Consider the following 4129-nt stretch of genomic DNA (forward strand, 5'->3'; position numbering starts at 1 on the left):
TTAAATTACGTTGTTTGCTATAACTTTCTTATTTGCAATCCGATTTTTAAAATCTTTATGTCGGCGAGAAGAACTTGCCTAGGACTTTAATTTGCCATTAAACAATTTTGGTTTAAAAAACCCTTTTGATTTATGCCCGCACTAATTTTGGAAATACTATCTGTAGATTTTTATTTTAAATTAGTGAAGGTATAAATCAAAGCGACTTTTAAACCCGAAAATGTTTGATGTCCAATTATAATCCTGTTCGAGACCTTTTCGGCGACATAAAGATGTGTATCAAGCGTCCCTTTTGCAAGTGAATTTAAGAAAGAAAATAAAAAAATAATAATTCCAACACAACCCAGTTTCTAATGAACCTAAAATTAGCCGAACAAACTTTTGGAAAATTCTGGTTACCAACAGAAAGGACCAGACGATTTCAGAGATTTCACAGATCTTAACAAGATTAGATCTCCGAAATACCCCTTGGTCGCGTAAAATCCGATCCGAGTCATTCCGTTATGAGTCATTCTGGTACTTAGAACTGGTTTCCGTGGGAACCACCTTCTCACATGCGCACTCTACCCGACTGGGACAACACCCGTCAACCTCTGGTTCGACCTCATCGAAACAACAACTTTCTTGAGCATACCGTTAATTGAGCTTGACGATAACGATTGAGGGACTATCCGACACTTGGCAGGGTCGAATAACCGCTACAACAACAACAACCAGCCGCTTTTATTATTATTTCTTTAAACAGTCTCTGGAGACGATGTAAAATTTAAAATAATTTTTTTAAAGAGTTTCTCAGGAAACGTGTTGTTTCTACGCAAAGAACATCAGGAAGATATACGTAACTTTTTTCGAGAAAAGACCGTTAATTTTAACGAACTGTCAGTTTTTAAGCTGTTTATGATAATTTTAATTTATTCACGTATCTTCCTGGTTGTCTTAATTGATTTTTAATTACTTAGGTATTTAGCACTATTGCCTTTTTGCAATCAAATTTTGTGCAAATGTATACTAATTGTCCAACGATCACTTAAAAAACTAAACTAACGAAATTGTATTATTTCAATTAATTTACCAATTGACTGAGCAATAAGATCAAGATCATTACGTTGAGTGCGTTGAACGCTGTATGCTACATATGTAACTATAACTGGTTCAAATTATACAAAGATACATATGTACGTAAACAATGTACCGCATTTATTTATTGTTATTTATTATTTATTTTTTTTTTTTTTATTATTCTTCACGTTTCACCAATTTTTTAATTATTTGTATTTAATTTTCACAAGCACATATTATTTTTTATTTGAAAAAAAAAAATGTAATAATAACCACCCACCTTCAAATTTCAAAGGAACCCTAGAAAGAGGAAGTCACGCGCATAAAGAGCGCGGCACGCAAACTAAACCGCTGAGAAGCTATTAGCTGACTTTTATAGCGCACAAGCTTAAGCGCTGCATCGATCGATTGTGTACTATTTGGTCACATTAGTACTGGAATCATTGTCGTCGAAATGTACCAGCGCCAATGTTGTCAGAAAAAGAGTGTGAAATTCAACGAATTGACATATTGAGCATGTCGACGCCAGCGTGAGTTCTTCTCATCTTCATCATCGTTATTATTATTGCCAGCAAACAATTGTGAGATATCGAGAAGATAGAGAAGCCGATCGCTTGGCTGAACAAACTTGTATTGATCAATGAGGCGGCTTAAGGCCCGTTTACATACAACTTTGGCGTTGCGTTGAAAGGCGATTGGCCGGCCGGTTCTGAACTAGGCTGTGCCTTTTTGGTCGCGGGTACTAGTTGGACGCAGTGCATGAAGCTATAGACTTGTCAGAACGCCGCACTCTGGACAACGACAGGATGCCCTATCATGTCGCCTGAGCACCACCTGCACAGCGAGGCCCACCGTAAAGGCTTACCGTAAAGGAGCATAACAAACAGTTTCTAGTGGGATGCCACAAGAGTGTTTTCGTTTTCAAAATACTGCGATTCAGGTTCCTGAAATAACTCATCTTGGGACTGCCAATCTGGAATCTATTTAAAAGACCTGACTGGATTCAGTATAATACTACTGAGATTGTTTGCCGACATGAAGGAATCTCTCATGGATCCAATGCGTATCCGAGGAATCCGCCTTATATTTTATTGATTAAAAAATGCCACGGATTTTCTTTCTGGTGATCAACTTGAGATGGCTTAGCTAAAACCCGAATCTGTTGAAGCCTCTGAAGATAGGGGGATTTATCGAATATCGCCGCAATTAAAAAAGTATCTCCGAGTTGATACCCAGCTTCAGACAATTTAAAACTCATCTTATCTACGTAAAAATTTTTAATACTCAATTTTTTCTGAATATAGTTTAAAAAATTGTTTAAGCAATCAAATTTCTTTCAAATCAAAGTACTCCAAACTTAACGCCAAAATGCAGTTATTTAATTTCATTTGGTTATTCCAGAGCGAGCCGACCTTATCAAGAATCACATTCTATAAATAAAGGAAAATCAGTTATTAGCTCAAAAATATATACATATGTATATATTTTTAAAGAGACTTTGCACTTACTGTCTGATGTCGTCCAGCCAATGTGCACATTGTTCTTCTGATTCTCTTCTTCCAGCCAAATGCGTAGTGGTTCAAAATATTCAGCGATAGCTTTGCCGCTCATTGTACGTTCACCGTTGAAGGCCTCCAGTGCATCAGGCCATGGTTTCGAGGCGCCCAAGGAAAGCACGTTTCTGAGAATTAACAAAAAAAAATATTTTACTTACGTCGCTGTGCTAAAAATCCTGTAAAAAAAAATAAAAATAAAGCTCACTTAAAAGCTTGACCCGCTTCGAAACTGCCATAGATGTCGCAGTTATCCAAAGCCAATTCTGGATTGGTGGGATCATATTGGCCAGCCTTGATGCAAGCGGATTTGTAGAATTGGAATTGAATGATGTACGAAACTAAATATCTGTAAAATGGAATCTTTTTATAATTTCAGAAAGGCTTTGCGAAGAATAAGGGGCGAAAGCTACTCAGAAGTCAAGATATAAATATGTACCTCAAGTACTCTACATCGGCGGACACGTGATATTTTGCTGGTGCATCGAAATCGTTCTCAGTGCGCACTACTGGTGGTTCAATGCCAGAGTACTCTTCGCGCAGCTTCCAGAAGGCGCAGTTCCAATCCTTTTTGTCCACTTCACCACGGAACAATGCCCAACGATATTTATCCATGGTGAATGCGAAGGGCAGAAAGACGATCTTATCCAGTGCCTATTAATAAAATATTTAGTTTGCATTTTCTTCCACAAAGAAACATCTATTTTACGTACAGTCAAGAACAATTGTTTAATGAGTGCCTCTTCATCGCGTTCATAGTTCTTCAGGAGACCAATTGATTCCAAATGTTTTGGTGTAGATACCGAGAGCGAGAGCACATCCCCGACAGCCTCGTGGAAGCCAGGATTAGCGCCAGTGCGATACACGAAGGGCAAATGCTGGTATTGCAAGTAGTATTGGATGTGTCCCAATTCGTGATGCGCCGTAAAGAGTTGGTTCATAGTCACACGTGTGCATTGCTTGATGCGCACATCATCTACCAAATAGAAGTCCCAAGCACTAGCATGGCAAATCAAATCACGACCATCGTCAGGCTTCACCAAGATACTCTTATCCCAGAAATCTCTACAGAGTTGTATCGAGTCAGTATATATTTATGAGAAAAGTAATTGAAAGCACTTACTGTGGAACCTTAGTCAAGTTCAACGATTGGAAGAAATCGTCGCCCATTTGAAACATTTTCAATGGCGTGTAGCCTTGTGCAACCATCTCATCGGTGACATCAATGAGCGGCTTGTCTGGGAAGGGTGAAATAATGTCGGCAATGCTCGACCACTGTTGTGCCCACATGTTGCCCAGCAAATGCATCGGAATGGGGCCCTTCTCAGACACAACGTCATTGCCATAAAACTGACGCAAACGATGACGTACATAACCATGCACTTGCTGATACAGTGGTCGCAATTCATCGAAAATTTCCTCAAGTTGCTGCTCAATGGTGTCATCCTCGTACTCATCCAACCAAAGTTCAGCGCCAGATGTAAAATCTGTAGGAATAGAAGAAATAAAAAGAAAAA

At 38.8% G+C, this 4129-nt stretch overlaps 1 protein-coding gene across 1 annotated transcript; it reads right to left on the reverse strand.

The window, feature by feature from the left end:
- Window positions 1–2369: 2369 nt before the first annotated feature.
- On the reverse strand, window positions 2370–4109 carry LOC118754991 (angiotensin-converting enzyme-like; the record flags this gene model as incomplete). The annotated part of the gene is made up of 6 exons (XM_036489853.1): window positions 2370–2489; window positions 2568–2740; window positions 2821–2961; window positions 3052–3266; window positions 3326–3677; window positions 3736–4109. Coding segments are annotated over 6 exons (1269 nt in total), but the record flags the coding sequence as incomplete, so codon positions are not given.
- Window positions 4110–4129: the final 20 nt, after the last annotated feature.

The sequence above is a fragment of the Rhagoletis pomonella genome, unplaced genomic scaffold (assembly GCF_013731165.1).
Source record: "Rhagoletis pomonella isolate Grant_MI unplaced genomic scaffold, Rhpom_1.0 Rhpom_scaffold_05061, whole genome shotgun sequence".
NCBI classification, from domain to species: domain Eukaryota; kingdom Metazoa; phylum Arthropoda; class Insecta; order Diptera; family Tephritidae; genus Rhagoletis; species Rhagoletis pomonella.